Source organism: Dermacentor silvarum, chromosome 10 (genome assembly GCF_013339745.2).
Source record: "Dermacentor silvarum isolate Dsil-2018 chromosome 10, BIME_Dsil_1.4, whole genome shotgun sequence".
NCBI classification, from domain to species: Eukaryota; Metazoa; Arthropoda; class Arachnida; order Ixodida; family Ixodidae; genus Dermacentor; species Dermacentor silvarum.
In genome coordinates, this window is record NC_051163.1 from 17,777,595 (window position 1) to 17,803,580 (window position 25,986).

Sequence of the window (25,986 nt, forward strand, 5' to 3'; positions counted from 1 at the left end):
CAACCTTCGTGGGGCCGGACGACGACTGCGACGAGCCCTTGGTCGAATCCAAGGAACAGTCGACCGATGTCGAAGCGCCCCGGGAGGACGAGGCCAAGAAGTAGCGGATGGTTGACGGGGTCCTCGAGCGGGACCTCGAGCGGGACGGAGATCTGTTGCAGGAGCGGGATCTCGAGCGACTGGCCCGTTCTTGCTGCGGTGGTTGGCCGAGAGGCGGGAAAGACTGATCGCGGGGCGGCGAGCGGCCGGTTCGTAGGATCGACGGTCGTCGAGGCGATTTAGACCGGTTTGAGTTTGGCCCGGATGGCGTTGGCTTCTTCACGAAGCGATATTTACAGTTGGAACTGTTTGTGGTGTGTCCGCCGTTGCAAACAATGCAGCGGGCCTGGCATGTCGGCTGGGCGTCTTGCGGGGCCGGCGGGTGGTCTTCGCCGCAACGGGAACAGCGGTTGCGTCTGGGATGAGGGCACACGTCGGTTCGGTGGCCCACCTTGCGACAATTGAAGCAGGCTTCCACCTTCCGATAGAAAGGGTAGAGGCGTATGTGCACACCGTGGTAAAATATCCATCGGGGTAGATGATCCCCGAGCATCGTGACGAGTATGTGACTGGTCCGTCCCATACGGCGGCCGCCCACCACGGGCATATTCGGGTTGCTCTCCTGTAGGTCTTGCAGGATTTCTTCATCAGAAAAATTGTCGAATGCATGGAACATGATCCCACGAAACGCATCGTCTGGCGGCGGGGCGTAAATGTGAATTTCGATGGCCTGGTCCCCGAATTTTAGGGACGTAACTTGGAGGTACGTCTTTGCTCGAGCTGAGTCTTGCACGCTTAGAGTGAATGTATTGTTGGTAGGGTGGACCCTCACTTGGTCGCGGGACGCCGGCGGCTGGTCCGGTAGCGACGCTGCCTTGAGTAGGGCTTCGTATAGTTGCCAGGGCGGCAGCTTCGTGAGGTCGATTGGGGCTTTGGGCCGTCCCACGATGTGGATGGCGTCGGCCGGCATCCTGGGTAAGGGGCCGCGTCGTCGCTGGGGCGGCGGTCGTGGCTTCGGATCGTTGCGAGGTGGCCGCGTTTGCTCGGCGTCCTTCGGGTCCGGCGTGGCTTGGCGAAGCTCGAGCCTTCGCTTCTCCTGGGCACGAAAACCGGGCGGCGGCTGCCAAGAGTCGTCCTCCCATTCGTCGGTCGAGATCGTGTTTCCTTCTACTACGCACTTCATGTCGGTGGGCGGCCGGGTGCGGTAGGAAAGGCGGGCGGCCGCGAGAGAACGCGCGGCCGCGCTGAGCCTAGGCGCGCAACTGCGCTAGGCCCAACCGTCGGGCGAGAAAATGTGGTCGAGGGAAAAAGAAACTCTCACTTGAGAATGGCCGTCAGAAAGCACGTGAAATTGGTATCCACGGGTTCGGAAACACTTCGCGCACCCACTCGTGCAAAAAGCATTTACCTAGAAGAACATTTACGGCGAGAAAGTCGGAAAATCACGGAGCTCGATGCGGATGCGTCCGTTGGCTCCGAGCGCCGGCAGCGTTCCCCTATCATTGTACAAGAAACCAAGCTACGCCGAAGAGTTCTCGGTTTCTCGCCGCAGCCACGAGTTCATGTGGCTCGGCGAGAAACCGCGAAGCAGTGATTCCTTCTTTTTCTGATGCCAATATGCCTTCGCGCTAGCAACGTCATATGTTTTATTGCGATAGCAATTATATGGACACTCAAAGAGGATTTCTGCCATCGGCGTCGTCGTCGCCGTCGCGGTGAGGTTCCGTACGACATCAACGGAGATGAAATCGTCGCCGCGCGCCGGACGCTGTATGTGCGAGTGAAAGGGCGCGAGGGACGCGCGCTTTCACGGGGAGCGAACGCACGTCGGAGAGCAAACGCGCGTTCTGCGCCGTGCTCCCTGAAGGGCTGCAGAATTAAGCGTCTCTTTGTTCCTTTACAATCACCATATAGAGCAAACGCGACTTCCTCCGTCGCGCGAAAGGCCGTGGGCGGGGGGGGGGGGGGGGCGACGTTTACCTGCGGCACCAAATGCGTATTTATGTAAAAACGTTGCGAGGCGAGAAGGTGGTAAAGACTTCCGACGCTGCTCGACGAGTTTCCCGTTCTGATCTCGTCGAAAACCTCCGAGCCGCGCCCAGAGGCCCTGGCAACAGTCACCAACGCCGCGCGCGTTCGGCGCGAACGCGGGCAAAACAGCGACGGCGTCGACAACAGTTCTGCGCGTTGCTGGTGCTGCTGCATGTCCAAGTTTATACAGCTGATAAAACTACTATCCTTACTCCGCCCACTATCGCAATTGATGCTTCGCCTTTCGGGTGAAACTGCGACATTTTTTTTTCTTGTTTACAAACATGAAGCTTGTCTATTGATCATGATTTTTTACTTTTAGAGCAAGCGCAGTTAGGGCTCATTCACACTTGCGATTAGGCGAGGTCGCGTGACCGATTGCGAATGGCGACCAGAAAGCTACTCAAGACGAACGATGTTCACACTGACAAATGCGACCGACGAGTCGCTAAACCAAAATGTCTCGCGCTATGCCCTTCACGTCTGCTTGCGATGTCATCGCCGCGTAGAATAAGCATCAGCGGACGTCGTGTTCCTTCGCATCTGATTGGTTCAGCTGTTCTGCGACTGCGCTCGCGCGACTGAAATATCGAGCAGTGAGCGACTGGCCCGAAACGGTCGAATTTCGAGAAAAGCGACCATTTGCGACTACTTGCGACTGGTCGCTGTGCGACTAACTTGGTCGCGCGACCTGGCCTAGTCGCAAGTGTGAATGGGCCCTTTATCCCGACGCCCGTCGTTGTCTGACGGCGCGGCCTACGCAGCAGCTGCGGATTTGTAATCACGTCGTAGGGAGTGATAAGGCCGTGGCTAGCGGACACGGGCGAAAAGGGAAGCATGCGATAAGAACAGGCTGGGCGTTATCGCGGTCGCCCTTCCCTTTAGTTACCTGGGCCCCCGGTTAAAAGTGGTAAGTTAAATTCTGGGATTTTACTTGCCAAACCCACAATCTGATTATGAGGCATGCGACAGCGGCCTAATTTCGTCCACTTGGGGTTCGTTAGCGTGCCCTCAATGCACGGTACACGAGCGTTTTAGCATTAAGTTTCCATCGAAATGCGGCCGCCGTGGCCGAGAAACGTACCCGGTTCCTCGCGCTGAGCACCCTGCAGTGTAGTTGGCGCGCGACCTCTGCGCCATCTACAAGTCAAACTCTGGGACTGCCAGCGCCAAGACACCAGCAAACCGGGAGAGGCGCTGTAGAAATCCGCCGTGCACGTGTTCTGCATATGACTGCCCAAGTTCGCGATCGATATCAGAAGCGCGAACAATAGTGAGCTTGAGCTTGTCAAAGCACAGTGTATAACGCTAAGACGAGCGATAAAAAGTAAGCCACTGCCGTTCGGAATGGCGCATCATTTTCATCACCTCTCTGCGGCGGTTGTCGGCCATATTGGGGAGAAAAATGAAATGGTGCCTATAGCCACTAAGCCACCACAGCGAGTATGGCTACCCCCTAGGAGTGTGGCGAATTCGGGTCTGTAGACTAGAATTTGCAGCGCTTGTAGTCTGCAGCCATTTTTTGCAGGCCACTGCATTACCTGCTGGAAAGAACGGCATTAATTACGCTTTGAATTCCATCCCCGCAATGCTGCCATGTATCGAATCCGAGACCTCTTGTTCCGCGGTAGAATTACGTTTATACTTTTGTTGTATTTTCTAGGAAATAAGTGCGGTCAGCGATTACTTCAGCAAGGGCTTCCTGGTTGTCACTTACCTTTTGGCGGTGTGCATGGTCGGGAATTTCGTCGGCTCCGGAATACGCGACCAAGTCATCTCTAGGCAAAGTTCTGTTCGGGTGAGTTGAGCCGAGTATCCTTTTTACCATATCGTCTAAGTCACCGAGTTGTATCATTACAAGTTATCGAGCGTGTGCAAAAGAGGAGTTCTAGGTAATAATGGCATATACTCTTGTCTTTGTTCAAGCTGAACCGTTCCGCACCTGCTTATGACGCGCGGAATTCTGTCAAATGGTGTCTGCCTTTTTGTCGCACCACATATTCCGACCAGTCGCCAGCATACCTTTTACCGAGGTACCGTAATATAGCAAGTGAAGATAATATTTCTGCGGAACCGATCTTCAAAGGCGTTACTGAATAACCAGGTTTACTAATTTAAAATGTTTGGTAATTATATTGTGACCTGTTTGACTAATCAATGTTGCAAATGTTTGCCAATACTCGTATTTATATAAATGCTGCATTTGATCGACTGAAGGCAGTACGCTACCGTGGAAGTGTCTACGTAGTATAATTGTTTTACTAATTAGCAATTACGATAGCAATTATTTGGGCACACCGGAGGAATTACCGCCGTCGCCGTGATGTTCCGTATAAAGTCAAAGTGCGAGAAGATCGCTGCCGCGCACCGTGTGCTGTAGGTGCGAGTGAAAGCGTGCGAGGGTGAGCCGGGAAGGATGGTGGATTAAAGCATGTTCTTGGGCTAGTCGGTTCATGGACTCAGCAAAATATTTAAACTGCGCGAAGAATAGAAGACGTGAACAGAAACATAGACGCACACACAAAGCGCGCAGACTACGACGGGCCAATCAGGTTAACGTCACTGAAGGATGGTGGGTTCATCTCGCGCGCGCAAGGGAGGAAAGCAGGGAAGAAGCGCGTCAACTTTCATCGCCCAAAAGGCAGCACGGAGAATGAGGTAAGGTGTCCGTTCTACTCCGGTCGCGGCTGCGTACGGCGCGGCTGAGCGCGGTCACGCAGGTCCTGTCTTGAAAGTTATTTGTGGGGGGTACAAAGTCTAGGCGCGCCGATGGCTGATGACGTCGTGTGCCGCTTAGCTCGCATCGAAGCGAGAGGTAACACGAGGGGCGATTTGCTCGCTGCGGCCACTCTTGCCCACGCCAACGTTCTGACAGCGCGTGTGCGTGGTCATCGAGTAAGATGCATTCATGTTTACTTGTGCGCGCGTGACACCATGCTTGTTAACTTAGTTAGAAATTGAATATTTGCCAGTTTTTACGGCCAATAAAACTATTACGCTTACTTCGTATAGCTATCTCCGAATTTGCTATCGCAATCGATGCTTCGTCTTTCGGGCGAAACTGCGACATATATTAATCTGATTTTCTCCGTCATCGTCTTCAAACAAATGCCGGTGTTGCTGTTCTGTCATTTGTGAGTACAGTGCACCTGTCCAAATTACGTGTCCGATTGCGCGCAAGGCGGTTTTCAAGCTGCAGAAAACGTACAGAGTGATAGTAAAATAGGCTATTATTGCGGAGATGGCTGGCCAGCAGCTTGGTGGCCTACGGGACAGCACAGTCTGAAAGACTAATGGATTGTGCACATGAATTGGCAGAATAAAGAAAAACAAGAAAACAGACAGAATTGCGATAAAAACCAGAAATATAAAAATTGCAAAGCATGGTCATCCCTAAGAAACTATACCCGTTAAAATGAAATTAGACAACAGAAGACATATACACCATATCACGCAAAATAACGATATGACTTCTTTGGAACCTATAGAAGCAGACATTTCTTGTATTCACGTCTTTGGGAGATGTGAACGAACTACACAGCATATCATGTTCGAAAAAAATTGCTTCTTCCTTTTCTGATGGCGCATTCAAATACAATTATAAGCGGCACTAGCGCATCAACGAATTGCTACTGTGTCATCGACTGTCGTGATTGAGTGGCCTCGGCCAGGATTTTTTGAAAGTTTATGAAACTAAAGTCTTCACTTTTAATCTTGGTTTCATGTGCAGGCGTATCAAGGCTTCCTGGACGAGGATAGCGTGTCGCCTTTCGCCAGAATTGCGTGCCTGTGCCTATTCGTGTAAGTTTTCGCATGGTTGATTGATCGAATTGGACTGGATTTAACGTCCCTAAAGCTACACTGGGACTATGAAGGACGTAGTAGTGTAGAGCTCTAGGTTAATTCCAACCACCTGGCATTCTTTAACGTGCACCTAAATCTAATGAAACGAGCGGTTTTGCATTTCGCACCAATCGAAATGCGGCGGTGATGCTGGGAATCGAACCGGCCACCTCATGCTGCGCAGCAAAACCCATAGGCACTGCGCCACAGCGGAGAATAGTTTTCGCCTGAAAAAGGCGTTAACCTGTCGCAGACGTGTAGACTGTAGACTGTCGTAGACTTCAGGCGATGCAGAATCGAACTCCTGAATCTTGAATTGTTTAAGTCCATCGCCTCATAAGATAACCTTGTGACGATTGTATTCACACTTTCAAACTTTTTGAAATGCGAAGCATTTCTTGCTGGCGGCTCTGTCCGTCCCTCCCGTGGCGTCCCACACCCCCACAGCGCATGCGCGTCTCCTCCCCCTCTCTCTCCTCTCCTACGCTTCCCCCCTTTATCTCCTCTAGGAATCCTCTACGGAGCGGCGCCCGCGTGCCACACCCCCACAGCGCATGCGCGTCCCCTCTCCTCTCTCTCCTCTCCTACGCTCCCCCCTTTCTCTCCTCTAGGAATCCGGAGCGGCGCGCACGACAGGTGGTGCGCGCCCGTGGCGCCCCCAGCTGCATACTCCGCTGGGGCGCCACGGTAGTTCCGCGGTATGAAAATGACGGAGCGCGCGCGCCTCATTCTCTCTCCTGTGCAGCGCCGCGATGAGCGCTCGGGCCGCTGCCGTGAAACCATCTTCCGCTCAAGCTAAGGGGGAGGAGGAAACAACTTTATTTTTTTTAATTTGCTTAGTGAGGGGTGGCTACCAGCTGGTGCCTTGTAACCACCTCCTCAGCTCTTTTGATCGCCCGAAGTTGAACCTCCAGGTTCGGGTTCATGAGTATCGCTTCCCACGCTTCAGGCGAGGGAGCGGCCAGGAGATCTGGGGGGGGGGGGGGGAGATCTTCTCTGCAGTCCCAGAGAATATGATTTAAGGAGGCTATGGACCCACATAATGAGCAGTGTGGGTCTGTCAAGTCAGGGTAAAAGTGTGCGTATATTTGTGGGCTGGGAAAGGAGTGCGTTTGGAGTCGGCGCCAGGTGACTTCTTGTCCCTTGGTGAGCTTGGGATGAGGTGGGGGTTTCTCCCCGCTGCTTCGCATCCACACATGGTTCCCTTTAGCGGGAGATGGAGTAATTTTTATTTTTTGTGTTCATTTGTTTCGTGCAGTTCCCGTTAACTTATCTTGCGCTCCCTGCATGGACCCCAAGACCAGAGTTTGTAATAAATAATGAAAGAAAGAAAAAAAGGAAGAAAGAAAGGAAGATGATGGCGGAGCGAAGCAGCGTCGTCGGCTTTACGTGATTTTGTCGCGGACTAGAAATGGTTCATAGTGTTACGTCTCAACCGGGACAAGCGCATATACTTGGACGTTACCCACGAGGCGGTCCATTCATCAGCACGCGCACCGACAGCGATCGGGCGTGTCATAGACTGTAACGGGTTAACAAAGGAGTTCGCGCCCAGTCAACAACAACCACGGCCATCGATGGAAACGGTAATTACCATGAAGATTACTACTAATACTGATCCTGACTAGAGGGACGTCACGCAAAGCCCGCTAATAGACGAAAGGGGTCGTCGTCCAAAACCGTGGGCACAGCTTCGAGCTAAGTTTCCCAGGTGGCCACGCATACTCAAGAATGCAGGCATGGGCGGGGGGCGACACTGGAGGCTGGCCCGGCGGAACAGTGCGTCAACATGGGAGACTCGTTGCGACCGATTCAACGATTGGGATTGGCGGAGCTACCGACATCAGATTCCCCAGTCCAGTCTCCTAGGGCAGACGACGGTAATAAAAGCGGGGACGTGTGGTGCAGTGAGGGTGGTTCTGACGTGTCCTGATGTGAACTCAGACGCTTAATATGCTCCTGATGGAGTGGGCTTCCGTACCCGGGGCTGTATAATGTAAATTAAACACTTTTTCCTTCATTATTACTACCGGACGTACTCATCACTGGGCTTGGTGGATTCCTGGTCCAAGCGCCACCTCGAGCCACAGCACTAGTTCTGAGTTCTAAGCTGCAGACTCATAGACAAAGTTGCAGTTATTTTCTATACGTTATATCCTGGTTTCTAGCGTAACGAAGAAAAATATTAAGTATATGGAAGGCAGTATATATGGGTGCAAAAGAATTATGATAGGGAAATAAAATATGTCATGACCTGGGTGTTACAGTGACGGATGACAACTCAACACAACGTTTCCGGTAGATGTGTGTTTATGGGTCAGAAATTCAAATGTTCTGGAGACATAAGTGTGAAGCATGAAAGCCAAACACCTAAGCCACAAAACGCAATACACGCAGCGACGACCATGTGTAAAGCTCTGCGAATATACCTCAGCACTGAAACATTTATGTGGCCGTCCACGGCCATTCTATTTGCTTCGTTGAACATACATGCTATATGAACATCACCCACCAGCGAAAGCTATTATCCTCAATGCGTTGTAATATATGGCGGGCACCTAAAGATGGCGTGAAGTTATTACTATAATGAGGAATATCGCGAGGTTAAATTACATTGACGCTATCATTATTGCTTCACGTGGTGACGTGCAAAGATTGTAATTAGTCTCCCGCATGAGCAGTAAGCAAGCAGGAAGGCAAGTACGCACAAATGCACACAGACACACACAGAACACGCAAGCAGACAAAAATACATACACAAACACACAGGCACAAATATACAAATACATACTCGCACGCTGCCTCGCCTCTGCACATCGATGCTTCAGTTTTATTTTCAGTCCTACTAGCACTTACTATACGTCATTGTGTCCATTTTAGAGTGGGGGTAGCGACGCTGTACCTATAGCCATAACTCAACAGGCACCACAACCTGCTTTGCACTTGTATCATGTCTGTACTAACATTTTCATTTACTAGAACTGCGTACTCACACGGAGGGACCTTATGTCTCGCGGCGCATAGATCAGAGAAAGGTCCGTCCGTTGTCCAATCGATGGTGTCCCTTTTATTACTGTTTCTCGTCACACGTGCTAGCTGTGGGTCGCTGTTCTTCACATGTGCCCGTCTCTGCTCTGTCATAGGACATTCAAAGAGGCGGGAAGGAAAGAGAAATCCAAGTTGCAAATTCCACACCTGCGAAGAGGAGTGCGTTGCAAGCGCTTGGTCCATGTTCTGACGTCACGGCTGCCCAGAGGGTAAAGTTACAATCACACTCCCTACTTTTCACTTTTGAATGATGTACCATGGTATCTGAAGATAAACGAAAAAAAAAAAGAACAATGCAAGTAATCCTGATTAAATTGACCAGATAGCTGTGCTTGTCAGGCGGCTTGTAAACTTAATTCACAATATCGAACTTTATTTGCGAATCTGTAGTGGTATGTTCGGCTTGTTTCTCCGGCGCTGTGACTCAGGTCGCTTCGATGCGAAGGCCGCTTTAGAATCGGAGTTTCAGAAAGAGTGTCCAGGCCGAACATATACTATGTGCTAGGAGACACCATGGCGACATTTTCCGGGATCGTGCTGCTGACATGATATGAGCGGGATAACAGCTCCTCATAGTTTGTTTACCGGCAATCGAATGAAGCATCTCGCGGGTGTCCTCCTAGACATTTCCTTTATTGCGATATCAATTATATGGACACTGCAGGCGAATTTCCGTCGCCGGCGTGTTGTTCCATTTAAAGTCCAAGTCCGCTAAGATCGTGGCCGCACTCCGTATGCTGTAGGTGCGAGCGAAAGCTTGCGAGGGTGAGCCGAGAAGGATGGTGGCTTGGAGCGGCGCTATCTTCTGGTGCTCGCTAAGAAGTAATGCGGGGAGGGTTCCCGACAGCGATGGCTTCTCAGAGTGTCCGCGTGTCAAGTATGGCTGCATGATGCATGTAATGCTATCTCCTAATATATTTGCTTCCTCTGGAATAAATGTTCTGCAAGGTAGCCCTGCTATGGGCTTCAACACGACTGGGCCGACATTCAAAAAATTACCCTCGTTCCACGAAGCGAACCCGTATTTCGCGTGAGCGTACTCTCTCTCCTTTCTGCCGTAATTGTTTATGTAATTGTTTATCCTATTGTTTGTCTGCAAGATAACGAGAAGGACCCGCTCCGTCCACACTAAACAGCGACAAAGCACCGACTGTTCTTTCCAAGCACCGATACAGAACTGATTACGTGCCTCTCCGGGCGCCGAGTTATGTCGGACGCTAAAGCTATGCCGATGACGTTATTTTTGGCGCTGCGCCAACCTTTATCGCCGAGCTTCATACAACCGCGTCGCGTATCTTTAATGTGGGGCATATACGCTCACGCGTAAAAGATAGTTTATGTTCCAAGCGAACGCTAAGCATTTCCGAGGCGACAAGTCTCACTCTGTTTTCTCGTGTTCCCAAAATGAAGGCGTACACCTCGATCACCAAAGATAGCATTCCTGGGGCGTGCGTTCAGCGTGCTGTGGATCGACCTATTGCGCATACTGCTCAGCAACGCAGCCTACTACTTCTGCATATTCGCAAGGATTCCCGCTCTCGAGTAAGTATAAACACACCTGCCAAATTTAATATACGTAAAATAGGGCTGTCGAAACCGAAAATGCGAGAAGTTAGATAAATACAAGTATACCAAAATTTCTTGTTTACTCAACGTGATTGTTTTTAAAGATTCGCTGAATTGGTTATGTATGTAAATAATCAATGGCCGAATATGTCTGCATGGTAAATTTACATCACTTCAAGCATTTCGAAAGTTAGAGGTTATAGACACTTTATGATGCAGCGGGGAGAGCAGCTGCCCTGCGTAGTCATTTATTTCGCAAATAATACGTCAATAAATAGCAAACGTAGAGTGTAGTTCATCATCGTCAGATGTTATTTTCATTACTGGATACACAAGGTGAAAAAGGGAGAACCAGAAAAGGGAAGCCGGAAGTTCTTCGATTTCACAAAGCTCCCGTCTCCTAGACAGACACTGGAGAAGCTGGTGTATTATTAATACAATAATGCATAAAGTGCATAAAGGGTATTTTAACACAGGTATATACTTTCGTGTTAGTTTTTGATACCAGTTCATATAGTATACGGGGTGTCCCAGCTATCACGCAGCACGATTTAAAAAAAGAGGAACGGCGTTACGCGAAGCAAACCTAGTGCGTATTGTTTCCAGTACAGTGTACTAGCCGCCAGTAATTCTTCCGTTACTGAGATTTAATTAGGTAATTGTAATTAATTATCTAACTGGAGAAGTACTGTCCTAATTATCAAAGTGTCAATGAGAAAAGTGTAGAGCACCATAAAAAACTACTCATACAGCTTTCTGTTGCTCAATACGGTCTACATAAATATGTTTTTCCGAGTGTGAAAGAAGTCCGCGAATACACAAAGAATTGCCGCGTGACTCGCTGCTCGAGGCACTTTGCGTGTATTCGCGGGCTTCTTTCACGCTCGGAAAAACACTTTTATCTAGCACGTATTGAGCAACAGAAAGCTGTATCGGTAGTTTTTCATGTTGCTCTACACAACCGAAAATACTATCTTTTCTTTCTTTGTGCATAAAACTTTGTAATTTTCTGTAGCGGTGCTATATTCTCTAAGAATATCATACCCTATTAGAGAAGTTAGAATTGCAACGCCGCCACGTCTGCTTCACTTGCGGTTTAGGTTGAAATGCTCCTATCCTGGAAGTACAAAATTGCACTAAATCCGCTTCGATGGTCGTTGAAAGCTGCGGCCATTGAACTTATGGCATCTCACCATGGACTATGCGGTGGCGTTGGTGCATCGGTATTTGCCGGTGGGGGAGCTCCGAAATAACAAACGCTCGGCAGCATCTTCAGCTTACAACCGCGTAGGCGTTGCCTTTTCAGGCGTTTTCTTTTTTTCCCCATTCTGGAGCCAATAAACCTGGACATGTGACTTATAGTGTTGTGTGAAGGAGAGCGATGCACTAAGCCGCGGATTAAGTTAGGCCTAGTTAGGCCTAGTTTTATGCATAGCTATAGGCGTGTACCTAAGGAGCTTGTTAGCTGTAGCAGGCATGACCTCGTGCACAGTCTTGCTAACCTCGCCATGCAAAAGGGGAAACGCCACAAGAAGTAGATTGCTTGTACTGGATAACTCAGGACGGTGTAGTTTTAGATACATCCAAAGAAACTTTTCCAGCTGTCCACTACAAAGTGCGCCGCTATCTGTACGCGTGTACAAAGAAGACAATTTCAGTGGATCACTGCAATGGCTTTCAGGGACAATTTTGCCCTGATGTTTTCACAAGCCCTCGTAGTTTCACCCGGGTCTCACGGGATGCGTGACCATTACAGTGAACTCGGAAAGGCTTCAATTACTCAACCCACTAACGTAGTACCGCATGTCAATTTGTGCCAACGCAGTCACGCTTTTTCTTTATTTTCCTTTTCCGAGACTACTGATCAACAGCAGAGGGAAAAACGACCTGATGCTCTCGTCGCTGCTGTTCATGGCGACATGCGTCGGCGAGTGTCTCCTGTCTTCGTACAACTTGGATCTGATTGCCATCACCGGGAGCCGCATCAGGGCACTCCTACAGGGAGTTATCTTCAGAAAGGTGCTACAACGTTCGCTTTAATGCTCGTCATTCTGGCTCTTCACGTTTTTCGACATTTCGAGAAATCACGTGACAAGTGCAAACAACAGATTTGTAGGAGCTGAGGGAGAAGGAGAAAACTATGTACGCTCTCCGCCAAGAAAGAGAGAGAGAGAAAGACGCGAAGGTTAATGCTACCTGGAGGGCTTAGCTCTACAAAAACCTTGACATGATTCTCCAGATCTGATGGTGAGGGATGAAAAAATACGAGTAAGGAAATGGGAAAATGCACGCACATATGCACGCACGCACACACGCACGCACACACATGCACATTGTAACACTGATACTACACATATATGCGCGCGATACGCACAAGAACAAACGTTATGTACAGAATCTGATTGGGGCTTGTATCCCACAGGAATGCTAGAAGCGCATCGTGCAGTGGGGTACAGTTTATAGCAAGGACCCTGCCACAGCCCCAGAATGTACTGCAGATGACGTCGCGCGTCGTGTCACGTATTTCCACTAATATCAAAGGGCATACCTTATCTGTTTTCAAAAAGCCATTGCTGCATAATTTGTCAGAAACTTCTTATATTAAAGTGAAACTCTCTTTGCGAACCCGCCCAGGATTTCCTGACCGTGGGTGCTGCTGTCTTGTCGAATATATATATATATATATATATATATATATATATATATATATTTATATGAAGGTACCCACTAAGTGGTGCATGTAAACCATTTATACTGAACACGTATGTGGGCAGTATACATATCAGCAAAAAGTAGCAATTTCGCCCGAAAGGCGACCAAGCATCGATTGCGATAGCAAATCATTAGACAGCTATACAAAGTAAGGATAGTAGTTCATCGGCCGTATAAACTTGTAAACATTCGCTTACTGAAATAACAAGCGTGGTTCAACGCGCGCACAGGCAGACATGAACACATCTCACTCGGTGGCGGCGGACACTCGCTGTAAAAACGCTGACGTGAGGAAGAGCGGCAGCAGCAGCGAGCGAATTGACCATCGGGCTGCCTCTCGCTTCAACGCGAATTAAGCGGCGAGAGCACAGGCCACACGAAGCTATCAGTCCTCGGCGCGCCTTACCCATGTAAGATCGCTCTCAAGATAGGGCCCGCGCTTAGCCGCGCCGTGCGCAGCCGCCGCCGGAGTAGAACGCTCCTTCTGTGCCTTGCGCGCGATGGAAGACGGCGCGCTTCGTTCCCGCCTTGCTGCTTTGTGCACGCAAGATCGAGGCACCGTCCTCGGCTCACCTTCGCACACTTTAAAATCGCACCCACCGCATACGGCGCGCGGCCACAATGCTATCGCACTTCCACTTTATACGGAACACCACGACGACGTCGACGACGGTGGCGGAAATGCGCTTGGAGTGTCTATACAATTGCTATTGCAATAACAGTAAATTGCCACATAAAACTTTGACACAAATTGTGGGCTCACAGGCACCTTTAAAGCACACCAATGTGTTATTGGAATGGTGAATTACGGATTGGTTGATTTACTTCATTTTTTTTATTTAGTCACTCACTATGTGCCCTTCATTATACCGATCTTATGGTGCCCCCCCCCCCCCAAAAAAAAAAAAAAAAAACACCACACAAGAAAAGACAACGAGACAGAGCGTCACTCACAACTCAGTTGTGAGTGGCGCTCTCTCCCGTTGTCTTCTCTTGTGCTGTGTGTGTGTGTGTGTGTGTGTGTGTGTGTGTGTGTGTGTGTGTGTGTGTGTGTGTGTGTTTTGCGCCTTAAGATATAATGAATGGATACCAACTTGCCCAGCATGAAGTTCTATTAACCAGTATTTGCCACTGGGTTCTTGGCCAATCCTCCAGAAGGGCCATTTCTTACTACGTATGATTCCTACATAAAACATGATATAATGTTGGCTCACAGATATCTCTAAAGTAAATCGATTTGTTGAGGGAATGGTGAACTATATTTCAAGAATTTTTCATTTACTATAGTTTCTTTGATTCAGCCATCTCGGTATGTGCCAATGGGGTTGTGCCTGTTCTTGGCCAACCCTCGAGAATGTAAATGTCCCACTGGGACACAACAGGTGTAGAATCCCTAAACGTTGCTTGATACGTGTGCTACTTTTCTGTGAATACACCTGTCATCACCATATTGTACGGATCGTACTTAGATGTAAATAACTTTTAATTAGCCGCTTTCCTTAAGCTTCGCTTCGCATAGATTCCAGCACGTGCTTTTGATCTGCATAATGTTATTGCTATACAATTCTCTTACGAAACAATGCTTTCATGTAGAATTTATTTCCGCGCAGCAGCAGGGAATTACTACCCTTAAATTCATATATGCGTTCCTGCTCACAAATCAGTGATTCCACTCCTGCGCCAACTGCGCCAAGGTGCGCCAAATGGGATTTACTGCGCCATCCCGATACAAGCGACGAAAATTGCGCCTAACTGCGCCAAACAGTCACGGATTTGGCGGCGTCTATCGCCGACAGTTGCACCAACGGGGAATTAAAACGTGCAACGCGATGATAGGGTTAGCCTTAGTTGCGAACAGGGGACGAAACAGCACTAGCGCGTGCGTCCCGATTTAGGGGGGGGGGGGCGGCTTTCGCATCGCGAAAAATGGCTAAAAAATCGATTTTTTGAAAATCACATTTTCAATTTCTGTAACTCTTATTTTATCTGATTCCGAAATATCATCGCTGAAAACCAAGTAGAAGTGCTCTAAAAAAAAAAATTGTTGTATCAGCCAAGGTGCCGGAAAATTTCTCGGAAATCGCGAAAAAACGGCATTTTTCAAGCCACGATATCTCCGGAACGGCGCAGCCGAGCGCCGCCATCTTGGACTCGTTGGAAAGCGCATTTCTCCGTCTTCAAATTTGCCGCTTCAGCTATCTCCTCCATACAGAAACAAGCACACAAAAAGCAAATGATTGAAGGTCGTGCCGGCGCCACCGATTGCCCGCGCCCGCCACGTGACTCCAGCGCGGTTCGCCATTGGTCCGGTGCTCGCTTCGCGATGGCGTCGTCTGCACCGCTTGTTGCGGTCTCTTCGCGAGCTCTGGGCAGTTTCCGTAATCTCGACTAGTATTAGAGCGGGCGCTACGTGGACATCGCAGTAGCGTGGCCGATCCCGCTTTTTGTAGACGTCTCAGACCCGCGGCTAAGCATTCGGAGCATCGGCGACGCGGATTCGCGACCTAGCTTCGGGCACGGAATCCTCGGTCGCGCAGCTAAGCCTTTCGCGCGTAGGCGTCTCCGACTCGGTGGTCAAGCACAATTGCGCGCGGGCTTCTCGGATCCTTGCCTAAGCATTTCGTGCATCGGCGCCTCCGACTGCGCGACTAAGCACATCGAGCGTCGACTCCTCGAGCTCGCGGCTACGCATTTCGCGCGTCGGCACATCGCTCAGCGAGTCTCGACTCCTCGGACCCGCGGCTAGGCACTTCGCGCGTCGGCCCTGCGAGCGTCAACTCCTCGAGCCCGTGGCTAGGCATTTCGCGCGTCGGCACCTCGGAAGGCGCGACTAAGCTAATCGAGCGTCGCCTCCTCAAGCCCGCGGCTAGGCATTTCGCACGTCGGCACATCGCTCATCGAGTGTCGACTCGTCGGACCCGCGGCTAGGCACTTCGCGCGTCGGCACCTCGAGCGTCGACTCCTCGAGCCCGCGGCTAGGCATTTCGCGCGTCGGCACATCGCTCATCGAGTGTTGACACCTTGAGCGTTTATTCCTCGGACCCGCGGCTAGGCATTTCGCGCGAAGGCCCCTCCGACTGCGCGATTGAGCTTACCGAGCGTTTGGACCCGCGACCAGGCATTTCGCGCATCCGCACCTCGGACTGCGCGACTAAGTTCGTCGAGCGTCTATTCCGCGGACCCGCGACCAGACATTTCGCACATCGGCACCTCGGACCCGCGACTTAGCACATCGCGCGCCGACTCTGTTATCGTAATGCCACGATATCTCGTAACAATACCTATCATACCACCCCTTCATAAAGAGAACCTCATAATGAGCTCTGTTCACTAGGCCACTTGGGCTGGCAGACACCTGGCTGCAGAAGTGAGGCATGATACAAAAGTACAGGCTGGAAAGCACCTAGCAGCTGCATTGCTGCCTATCTATCAGTGGCTCTCCTAACCTCCATAGCCATTGTCAATGGAAGATGATTCAGAAGGCTGCTGAGAGCCTTCATTCAGTAACATGGTCGATTCTACCAAAAGAAAACAATGCCTCACTGACTGCACTAGAGGCTGCAGTCAATGAGGCAGTCTGCAGATACAACGCTAGAACTACTGTATATTTATGCCTACATAGTTCTGCACCTCACTTGGTTTGAAACCCAGGCACCATGCTCTTTGTAGAGCAGCAACAAAGAATGCCATACAAACATGAAAAACGCAGAACAAAGGCACAGCAGCCCAGAGGCCACATGATGCGGGAACGGTCCCACATTTGCGACGCAACAGCGGTGCTACCAATGCATTGGGTACTATGGGAGCGTAACAGCCGGGAGGACGCAGCGCCCGGGAACGTAACAGCGGGTTTCTACTGTCGCTTGTTTGAAGCGCAGCATGACATGTGATTATAATAACTGCATGCCGCCAATGTGTCCATCATTTCTGTTTATGGATATACGGAATGACATCTGGGAAAACTAGCAATATATGACACGATATCAATTTGTGTGTGTGTGTGTGTGTGTGTGTGTGTGTGTGTGTGTGTCGCATGTACACACGTTTTTTTTTTTTTTAAATACTTCATTCAGGATGTGAAAAATCAGCTGCTCCAAGCTGCTCCCAAATGTCAAATTGCCTGCTCCAAAGTGCTCCAAAATGAAATTTCTGATGCTCCAAAAATTGCTCCAAATCAGAAGTCCGCAGTAGCATCACTGGCTCACATAAATGCAGTGACACTAGAACTGTACCTAAGACTAACCAGTCCCAGCTAATTGTGGTGTCGGACAAACTATAAGCGAAAGCAGACGGACGATGGCGAATCGCTCTTCCGAACAAAAATTTGGCCGAATATCTGCTTGCTTCGCTGCAAATGACGTCGAAAGACGATTCTTCTGCCGCCCCTGATACGTAACACCCTCTCTTCTCCCCCTCTCACTCCTCCCATGATGGATGCAATGGAGGTTTTGCTCAATTCAATTCACATTTCCCGCGTTCGCCCTGTTCTCGCGCCATCTGTTGGGATCATTTATTACTGTTGGCTTAAAGCCGGCTACAGAGCCGCGGCTTCAGTCGGCTTGTTCTTAAAGCGTAGCGTCTCTTCGAGACCATTTCTAACGCGGTCGACACCATTTATAGCGCGTTGATTTTTCATTTACTAACGTAAAAACCAGTCCAATGTGTATTCTTAATTAAATGAGTGCTGCGGATCGCGGTTATATACATATATTTTGCCTCAAATAGGCTTGAGGTTTCATTTGCGCTGTATAATGTTGACGTGTATGACCCCGTGCCGCCAGTGCTAGTAGCTTGGTTGGTTTTGGCCGGGCGGTTGAATCGAGTGACAGACAAAGTTTTTCGCGTTTAGGTAGCCCAAGAAAGACTATCATCTTTAATAAGTTTAGTCAGGTCAGCCCCTATATAGCATTCTCTTTTATATTACTGCTCCGTCAGTATAGATAAGCGTGCATGCACAGAGAAAACGAGCGACTGGACACGCTGGATACGGATAGACGCGCACACATACATGGAAAGACATACGGATATAAATCTTAAAGGTACAAGCTTACATTGAATACCACTAAGTAGTTTATGTGACGAATTAACGTCTGCGCGCGCAAGCGACCCCTTCGTACGTTATACGTGCTCTCATGTTGCGGTCAGCCTTTTTTTTTTTTTTGCGTACGAATAAATGAATCGTAGATCGGGATAAACGCTGTGCAACACTTTTCATTATCCCTATGACCTATCGTAAGGAAAAACAAATGAAAGTCGAACTAGATTTTTTTATGAGGTCTTAGTAGCGCGAACTAAAACATACAAAGAAAAAGACACATGGGGACAGGCGCTTTGTGTATATGTTTTATAGTTCGCGCTCCTATGACCTCATGATGCAAGTACAACTGGCCCAATCATTCACCTTACTAGATTTTCTTTTTCTTTAGAGAATAAGAGCGTTGTAATAGAATCCGTATGAATTTCTGCTAAATCCGGACCACGTAGGCGACGCTGCTGTCACCGGCGGATGCCCAGCCCACCGGGTACGTGGCTTCACTGATGGGCGTGGACATCCCGCAGCTCTGCAACTGCCTCTACACCCTGCTGCTGCCCGGCTTCGGGGCCCTGACGCTGCCGATTCTCTTCTGGATGTTGTCGGAGAGGGCTGGAGCGGTGCCCGCGATCTGCTGCGCTGCCTGGGCGATCGTGACGCTCCTCGCACCCATGGCCTTACTGTACGCACAAAAGCGCTTCTGGGTGAGCCACCAGTCACGCTGCACCGTCAGTGAGACCAGCACGTATTATTGCCATAGGTGCTCATACTGAGGCTGAGGAGCACGAGCTGTTCTTCTTGCCTGTGACAGTTCGGCTCGACAGTCATTCTACGTTCCAAAACTTGATCTTATGAAGAGAGACGGAAACTGTAATGACAGAAAGGTGGAGAGGTCGGCTTGAGTGAGGTTCCTCTGGCCTGCTGCTCCACACTAGAGAAGTGTTTTGGGGGAGCGAGAGATACAGGATGTGAAGAAGGAGGGTGGTATGATGAAGTTCATGATGAGAGCTGCACGAAATACTGTTCCTGTGCAACGTGCACGTGCGCGCTTCACGGCACATGCGCCCTCCCAGGCAGGGGTTGTTACGTCTCAAGACAGCAACGTCCATTCTTTGGGTGTTGCTCCCGAGGCAGCCCCTTTCATCAGCGCCGTCCAGGCGGCGACCATGCCCGACAATGACAAGCTAACCGTCATGAATATGCCACTGATTGATGCGAGGGCTAACTTCGTGGAATTACTGCCGTAGGAGCGGCGACGATCTCGGTTTCCCAGATGGCCACGCAGTTGCGGCGAATGCGAGGGCGAGGGTGCAACATTGTAGGCGGACGCCAGCGGAACGGTGCATGTGTGCATGTTGCATGTGTGCACGCGACCGGCTCCTCTGATGTTGCACTGACCCTGGCGTCTCTTTGTGTGACATGCTGGTCTTTCACATTTGCTCCAATATTTCACCTCCCTTTTCCGTTTGAGGCAACCCTTCGCATTTGAGCACTAATTTCAATAATGTAAATGAGCACTAATTGTCATACGCGATCACAAATTCAGCCAATAGCTGTTGTGGGCTCCCCTGCTGGCGATGCCGCTGCTTGAAGACATTGCGAAGTAGATAGCTATCAATATTTCACTGCTTTTGACACGAGATTGTAAGTTCCCTGCTGCATGCAATGCAATAATATTTGGCTCACAGATCTGAACTATGTCAAAGGGCATGTCCGGGTGCAAGCGTACGTGCGCACTGGTTGATAACGGCAAACGATGCGCACGAGGCACGCGTCGTCGTCTGCCAGCTGCTCCTGGCCCAGTTGGCACGCTGAAGTTATCTTCCAATTGCGTAGCTTGGCGGTAATGTCAAAGCCTTTCGCTACATTAAGAAGACAGATGGTCTTTACTTATATGCACAGGAATATACTACACATGTAATTCGTCACGCACATGTAGCGTTCATATTTCCACATTGACCTGACTTCTGCAAGGACAACAAATGGCACGACGTTTAAAACGATCAAGAAAATGCACAGTGAAAAGCACACAAATCCAGTTATGTCATTCATGGACTGCAAATTTTTGTGCACAGTAAATATTGAACAACATATTCTTATAGAGTGTCCACGATATGACTAATAGCAAGTTCGCTCGGCTGACCACTTGAAGTTCCCGATGGCCTCCCTATCATCATCAGCCTATATTTATGTCCACTGCTGGACGAAGGAATCTCTCTGCGATCTCCAATTACTCCTGTCTTGCGCTAGCTGATTACAGCTTGCGCCTGCTACTTCCTTATTTCATCAACCCAGCTAGGGGTGCGATCTTGTACGCGTTCCAAAATGGAACGGAGGCGGTCTGTTCCATCGAGCCGCACACGATTGGTCAATTTGATCGTCAAGGTTCAAATTGACCAATCGTGTGCGGCTCGATGGAACGGACCGCCTCCGTTCCATTTTGGAACGCGTACAAGATCTCGCCCTAGTTTTCTGCCATCCTCGACTGCGCTTCCCTTCTTTTGGTATCCCTTCTGTAACTCTAATGATCCACCGGTTATCCACCCTACGCATTGCATGGCCTGCCTAGCTCCATTTTTTTCTCTTAATATCAATTAGAATATCTATTAACCCCGCTTGCTCTCTGATCAACACCGCTCTCTTCCCTATATCAGTGAAAGCCTATATCAGTGATTGAAGTGTTGGATCATGGTCGTGCCTTGATAAGTTGAGACACCCAGTGCAGCGCCCTTCACTTCTTAGTGGACAGTAATTTCATGGTCTTCCTCTGAGTGACAGTTCTGTCATGCATCCCGCTCATCAAGTTTATAGGCAAGTGTGGATTTAAGTGTTGTTTTTGTGTTATGCTAATTACTAAGTTTATGTGCAAACTGGGATGTCACTTATAGTTGATAACAATGATAAGATCTAATTGGAATTCTCCCAATGTGATGTGATGAATATACCACTAGCTAGATTGTCCTTCTGGTGCTTCAATCTTTTGTCCGTGGTGACACTACTGTAACCTTGTCAATTGTGTTACGGTGTGTGTAGTGTTTGGTGTTAACTAGTTCTCTGTGTTCTCTTTATTTCTCTCTCTCTCTCTCTTTTTTTTCGTTCGTTCCTTGATACTGTTTGGGGCTTTGGAATAGCCGCCCCTAAAGAGGCATGCGTTCTCATGCTTTTTTTTTTCAGTTTAATATAACAACGGCAAATTTTCTCCGCAGGACGTGGAAATCAAGGCGCGTGACGAGAGGCTTAAATTAATTACGGATGTCCTGTGCAACGTCCGCGTCGTGAAAATGTATGCCTGGGAAGACGCCATGCAAGAGAACGTGCTTCGATCGAGGAAAGTGGAGCTTAGAAACCTGCTTGCGATCAACGTGCTCAACTCTGTCCTCGATGCGCTGTGCAGCTCCTGTAGTTCCGTGGTACGGCAAAAAATATTCACTTAGGCATAGTGATATACAATGGCATTTAGATAGGTGCCGTATGAGAGTCCTTTGAATGCAATGAACGAATGATGCTATGCTTGCCAATGCGAAGCCACTCCGAGAGTGCATGGCTACGTTTGTTGACGGGTGATGTTGGAGTCGCTCGGAAGTTAAACGGAGTGCCGGGAGCAGTATCTGCAAATATAAGGTGCTTTCAAGGTGTAAAACTTCCCCATGGCCCTCATTATATGACCTAGCGACTGGTCTGGTAGCGTGGAATTAAGTAGTTTTCACGAGAAATGTAGAAAGCGTGCTTTGCTAGAAATAATAAAAATAAAATAGAAGAGAGAGCCTGTACATAGGCAAGGTACTTTCTTATGGGAGAAACGCTTACTACTCGCTAAATAGGGAAAAAATATAATACATGTTAATATTATTGTTCCCGCGTGTTTAGTACAGCAGCTGCTGCAGCAAATGCGATGATATAGTAGAAGTTGTCGCTGTCTCCAAAGCACAGAATGATTTCCGGGCGCTGAGGGAATGTACGAGTGCGAGTTGTATAAAGTGCTTATGATCAAATCACATCAAATCAAATTTTATCATACAATATTTACAGCTTCATTCACATGCGAGAGCTGTGTTCCACTTTGGGCACCATGTGCTTAGATTGTTATTGTTATCTACAGTCGAGTCACTGTGGACGACGCAATAGCTGCTACACACCGAATTTAACACATTGCATTCATAGCTGTGTCCTGATGCTTGGCAAGAATGCTGCTTTATCACGAATCCCGTTCGTGTATCGCCGACTTTTGTTGTCGGCCGACCGACCGAATGACTGAAGGACAGATTAAGGATGATGATAAATATTATTGTGAAGAAAAAAAAAAGCTTTTATAAGCGGGCATATATCAATGAATTGATGAATGCGGGCAAAGAGAACACGTAAGCCAATATGAAAATTGAGCCAATTAATCCGCAGCCAGCACTGAATACCATCGTTCTTTGCAGACAAATGGCTAAATATTGCAAGCGATGGGGTGAAAACGTCTACTGCAGCACCGTACGACTCGGCACTGCAGCTGCAACTGTGGCAAAATATGATACATTATGACTGGCTACAACAGTCCACGCGACAGTAATAATACTAGATTCAGTGATCCACCGAGAAGTTCCGCTCAAGCTCCGCCCTGTAAGCCGTACTGTACCTACGATCTGTGCCTCCGCTTTCCAAAACATAGTCCGCGAGAGACTGCGATGCTCAAAAGAGTTCGCCTCCGCCATGACGTCACGGAAATGAGCAAATGTATTCGGCTGGTGCATGCAAACAAATTCTCAATGAGCTTGGCAGCAGTGTATTTGCCACTGCAGTATTAAGGACGTCACTAATTACATACATAAAGTTTATCATTTTTGTATTCGTTGCTTTGATCTTTGCAGATGATGATTATCCTCTTCTCGACCATGTCAGTCTTCGAACCTGATCGCGCCCTCAGTCCCGAGTTGACATTCTCATGCATCGCTTTGCTGTACATTACCGACTTGATGGCCAACGGCCTTGCTCTTCTGTTTAGGAATCTCAGCAAGGTACCCTCTCTTCTAAGCAACAAAGTTTACTTACTTCATTCAATGCACTCATTCAAAGCGAAACAATTAACTTAATGCATTCTTTCAAAGCGAAACCATTAACTTAATCTAGGCACCTCACCGGAAGAACCACTGGGGTTGCCTTTTCATACATGTACAATTTTCTATTTTTTTATGATTTAATAAACGTATTTCTCTCTCTCTCTCTCTCTCTCATTCAATGCACTCAAAGCTTGTCCCCTACCTTTCGCACGCCTAGGCTATGCCAACTCCCGTCATTAGATCACTTCTATGCGCCTCGCCTGCAATGAAAGTAACCCCCACCCTCCTAAAACGCTCCTCTTACTCCATTCTATTTGCTGTTGAACAAGCATACTTGGAGCTCCAGTAGACTATAGCGCAATGTTTCCCACTGGTATCTTTTGTGGGGAAACTGTGATATTCAATAATATGCTTGGGGCGCCAGCTAAATATATACCTTTCTCCTTCCAGGGTGCAGTTGCACTGAAGCGTATCTCCGGATTTTGCACCGCTGAGGAATATGGCGAAGAAAAGGAGTCGCAGGAGGACTGCTTCAGTACGAAGGGTACGAGTGTGAGGAGCAAGTGGTCATAGAGTCATTCCAACCTATTTTACTGACGTTTCATTTACTTTTACGTATTATTAAACAGAACAATACAAGGGCAGAAGAAGTTGAAGTGCTGGTGTCACCTGGTGACCTTATTTGTGTAGAAAATAGTGCATGGTTTCTTCAGAAGTATGTGTCTAACAGAAGTTAAAGTATGACATGAGAGTACAGCGTTTCCCTGTCCCCGATCTAGTCTCAATGAATGAATGAATCAATCATTTATTCATATTTGTTTACCACATTTCATATTGCAGCGAAAATTGTTGTAGTTGCCTCTAGATCCCTAGCCATTACGTCAAATTCGTGTTTCATCCAGTGTTGCCATTTTAGGGATTTTGACAGTAGATTTAGAAACTTTCTTGTCCATTTAGCCAGAAATTTTTCTATATAGCGACCAGTGACTTTCGTTCACGCGAATCTGAACGCATCGCTTCCGTTTCTCGTGGCTTTGAGACCAATCAATACTTCGCGGCGGCTTTCGGGTAGCTCAAGGGCACAAGCGTACTATTGGACCTGTTTAAAAGGTCACGCAATTGTCACCATCGTGTTGACAACATGCGGCAAAGCCCGTGCCGCAGAATTTTGGTCTCCTATCATGAACTTTGCAAACTAGCAAGTTTGGGGGATTACGTAAGTCAAGTGCATTTTGTGCTACGAAAATCAGGTTAGTGGTGTTGTTTTGAATTGTGCTGTATTTATAAACTTCCTAATTGAAGGTAAACGCAATATTTAGGTTGTCATCATTCGTTATGTCACTATATTTGTGAGGTAGATGTAGTCACAAACTGCTCAGAAATTCACTGTTTATCCATCACCTGAACGCACACTAGACAAACATGAACAGCTAGGTAGATGATTGACGTCACGTTAGCTTTCGTTATGTTGTTCCAAAACATCTACGCTATTTCAAATTACCTCGACAGTTTTAGTGACAATGTTAACGACTTCATGGTAAAATTTAGCAAAAGCCTAGCGACAAGCTTAAAAAAATTATGCCAGCACTGCTTTCGTCCTGCTTGGGATAAATGCGTCATGCATATGGCCCAGCTCGCCTTCCTTGGAGGGTAGGCCAATCCCGTTCTTACTGTGTATGAAAGGGGGGCTTCCGTGCGGCTGAGTCAGTTTACAACACTGGGCTGATGTGGTGGTTTCGGAACCACTAAGTACAGTTAAACCTGCTTATAATGAACCTCCATATAACGAATTCCTGGATATAACGAAGTTTTTCTATTCCCCGCCGTTACTCCATAGAAGCACATGTATTTGAGACCTCTACGTAACGAAGTGGCAGTGAAAGACCCCCTCGATATAACGAATCTTCCTGCCGACAACCTAGAGAGCTTGCCCCAAATTTTGTCATTTTTGCGCGAGCAGCAACCGGAAGCACCTTCTCCGCCGCGACGGAATGAGAAGCGGCGGCGTCGCGTTTGGCGTGCTCGAATTCACGGCGACCGCGAGGCGAGAGCGAGCGCACGTGTACGTGCGCGAGGCGCGCCTGCAGTAGTAAGTAGTTCGTATGGAAAGGACGCTATCTTCTGCAGCCCTTGAGGGAGCACGGCTCAGCGCCAAGCGCCTGCACTCCTCGACCCGGCGATCTTGCCGCCGCGGGCGTGACCTTTCCCCCTCCCTTCGTTCAAACCTGATCCCGCCACTTGCTGCAGCTGGCCTAGCCCGCCAAGCCGTCACTCTCCTTTTCCAGTTGATGTTGCCGAAGAAAAAGAAAGGTTTTTCTTTCTCAACGCGCTGGCAGCGCCACTCTTTGGTTACTGCGCAAGTCTGCGCTTGACTTCACCAACCTGACACTAGGTGACACTATAGGGCCGTTTATAGTAGAGTTACTGTATATGCTCCCTACGGGAGTGTATATATACATGCGGTAACTCTAGTATATAGTGAAGTCCCTTTATAGTAAAAGCATGGTGGAAAAATATTTAGGTGTTGACACTGCGCGCGGGCGAGCGTCCAGATTATGTTCGGCGGCGCGCGGGCGCACCGAGTCTCTCTGCTGCGAGCAGATAGATGGCGCCGCGGCCAGCGGTCCCAGCTTAGCGGCGCCGGCGGCTTGGCATTCCTCTGCCTCCGCTAAA

The 25,986-nt window shown here is 48.8% G+C and overlaps 1 protein-coding gene across 1 annotated transcript; it reads left to right on the plus strand.

Moving 5' to 3' along the window:
* The first annotated feature begins 5,311 nt into the window (after positions 1-5,311).
* Positions 5,312-23,886, plus strand: LOC125940859 (multidrug resistance-associated protein 1-like). Its single transcript, XM_049657482.1, has 9 exons — positions 5,312-5,350; positions 5,801-5,871; positions 9,057-9,170; positions 10,372-10,503; positions 12,384-12,546; positions 18,724-18,975; positions 21,478-21,681; positions 23,125-23,271; positions 23,764-23,886. Exons 1-9 carry the CDS (start codon positions 5,312-5,314, stop codon positions 23,884-23,886), a joined length of 1,245 nt encoding a protein of 414 aa, XP_049513439.1.
* Positions 23,887-25,986: the final 2,100 nt, after the last annotated feature.